At 42.0% G+C, this 2,500-nt stretch overlaps 2 protein-coding genes across 6 annotated transcripts in view; one reads left to right on the top strand and one right to left on the bottom strand.

Annotated features, from left to right (window-relative positions):
* Positions 1-2,500, top strand: part of ppef2b (protein phosphatase with EF-hand domain 2b) — a 54,692-nt gene that overhangs the window by 52,189 nt on the left and 3 nt on the right. Inside the window, exons 15-17 of one of the 3 annotated variants that reach the window (XM_079834301.1) lie at positions 650-737; positions 800-1,020; positions 2,319-2,500. The exon at positions 2,319-2,500 is cut by the window's right edge and continues 3 nt beyond it. In XM_079834301.1, coding sequence (XP_079690427.1) covers positions 650-737; positions 800-1,002 — 291 coding nt within the window. In that variant the 3' untranslated portion in view covers positions 1,003-1,020; positions 2,319-2,500. Of the gene's footprint in view, positions 1-649; positions 1,065-2,292 lie in introns of those variants that run through there. The other 2 variants (XR_013817857.1, XM_079834302.1) reach the window with 2 other exon arrangements.
* Positions 2,401-2,500, bottom strand: part of nup54 (nucleoporin 54) — a 34,966-nt gene continuing 34,866 nt past the window's right edge. For all 3 annotated transcript variants that reach the window (XM_079834305.1, XM_079834303.1, XM_079834304.1), the window contains one exon: positions 2,401-2,500. This exon is cut by the window's right edge and continues 247 nt beyond it. The gene's annotated coding sequence lies outside the window, so the exon portion shown is untranslated.

The raw sequence follows: 2,500 nt of genomic DNA, 5'->3' as shown, positions 1-2,500 counted from the left end.
AAATGACCCGGAGGTTCCGCCTGATGAGGGGAGAAATCTAACTCAATAAAGACGAGACACACGAGACACACGGAGCTGCTGCTTCAAATTCTCAGTCTGTATATTGTTTTTGATTAATGCAATTATTTCAACATTTTTACACACTGATAACTGTTTAACATCAACATCTCGTTCAGAAGAAAAACCACAATGTACATGTAAATACAGAATTACTCACATACAGTTTTTCATCAGGTTCTGTTTCCAATTCAACAATTTTGATCACATTTAGATGAGTGTACATGAATAGTATATATCTATAGCACTCAATACTCACGTTTGACATTCTGCCTAACCATTTAAACATATATATTTAAGTCTTTTTTTTCTGCGTCCTGGCTGATTTGTAGATTGTATGCACAAAAAACTCTGTATTTTCATATTTTTGCAAATTTCCCATTCATTTCCTATGGGGGTCATTTTTGACCCGAAGGTTCTGAGTGTGACTTTTTTATTTACGACCACTTAGACTTTTCAAATCCTGTTGGGTGTTCATATAACAAGTTCAGACCATTCCGATGAAGCTACGATTTTTAACATTTAAAATGAGCGAAGAGCCCCAGAGGGTCAAGTCCTCAATAATGCTCTTGTTTGTGTTTGATTTACTCAGATTGCGAACACGAGTCTGCTGGAGACGCTGTACAAACATCACTCAAACCTGGAGAGCATCTTCCGAATGATCGACACGGACCACTCAGGTGATCAGATCAGCCGGAGCTCTGGAGCCGGTGGAGAATCTGCTAACCCAATCTGTGTTCAGGTCTGATCTCGCTGGAGGAGTTTCATCAGACGTGGAAGCTGCTGAGCTCACACCTGCAGACGGACATCAGCGATAAAGCCATCGCGGACATGGCCCAGAGCATCGACTTCAACAAGGACGGCAGCATCGACATCAACGAGTTCATGGAGGCGTTTCGGCTGGTGGAGCACAGCAGAGCCCAGAGGGATGAGCCTGAACACTGAACACTTCAAAACATAAACGCTGTCATTAATTACTTACCCTCATGTGGTTGGACACCCGTCAGACCTCCGTTCATCTTCAGACACAAATGAAGATATTTTAGTGTAAATCTGATGCTCTGAAAGGCCTCCATTGGCTCAGCTTTACACTCTCAAGACCCTTAAAAGACACTAAAGACTAAAGTTACAAAGTCCATCTCACTACAGCGGCTCTACAATAACTTTATGAAGACCAGAATAGTTTCTGTGCGCAAAAAAACCCTAAATAACGACTTATATAGTGATGACGATTTCAAAACACGGCCTCATGAAGCTTCAGAGCGTTATGAATCAGTGAGTCGATTCAGCGGTTTAGAGCGTTATAAATCAGTGAGTCGATTCAGCGGTTCAGAGCGTTATGAGTCAGTGAGTCGAATCAGCGGTTCAGAGCGTTATGAATCAGTGAGTCGATTCAGCGGTTCAGATCATTATGAATCAGTGAGTCGATTCAGCAGTTTGGATCGCCAAATTTCAGCAGTTTGGTGGTTTGACACGCGATCCGAATCATGATTCGACTCACTGATTCATAACGCTTCAAACCGCTGAATCGACTCACTGATTCATAACGCTCTGAACCGCTGAATGACTCAATGATTCATAACGCTCTGAACCGCTGAATCGACTCACTGATTCATAACGCTTCAAACCGCTGAATCGACTCGCTGATTCATAACGTTCTGAACCGTTGAATCGACTCACTGATTCATAACACTTCAAACCGCTGAATCGACTCGCTGATTCATAACGTTCTGAACCGTTGAATCGACTCACTGATTCATGACGTTCTGAACCGCTGAATCGACTCACTGATTCATAACGCTCTGAACCGCTGAATCGACTCACTGATTCATAATGCTCTGAACCGCTGAATCGACTCACTGATTCATAACGCTTCAAACCGATGAATCGACTCGCTGATTCATAACGTTCTGAACCATTGAATCGACTCACTGATTCATGATGTTCTGAACCGCTGAATCGACTCACTCATTCATAACGCTTCGAAGCTTCATGATGCCGTGTTTTGAAATCGTCATCTCTATATAAGTCGTTATTTAGGGTTTTTTTTGCGCACAGAAACTATTCTCGTCTTCATAAAGTTATTGTAGAGCCGCTGTAGTGAGATGGACTTTGTAACTTTAGTCTTTAGTGTCTTTTAAGGGTCTTGAGAGTGTAAAGTTGAGCCAATGGAGGCCTTTCAGAGCATCAGCTTTACACTAAAATATCTTCATTTGTGTCTGAAGATGAACGGAGGTCTGACGGGTGTCCAACCACATGAGGCTCAGTCATTCATGACACAATTTACAGTTTTAGGTGAACTAACCCTTTCAGTGTTCATACAGTAAAGCATCAGACACGAGGAACTCATACAGGGAAACTTTATTAATCCATCATAACTAAAACATTCCAGATGATCGAAGACACACATTCACACGCTGAAGTAAAAATAAATGTGCTGCAA

This window comes from Gobio gobio (genome assembly GCF_949357685.1).
Source record: "Gobio gobio genome assembly, chromosome: 14".
NCBI classification, from domain to species: Eukaryota; Metazoa; Chordata; class Actinopteri; order Cypriniformes; family Gobionidae; genus Gobio; species Gobio gobio.
Note: the sequence above shows the minus strand (reverse complement) of the source record. Positions and strands in the feature narration are given on the sequence as shown.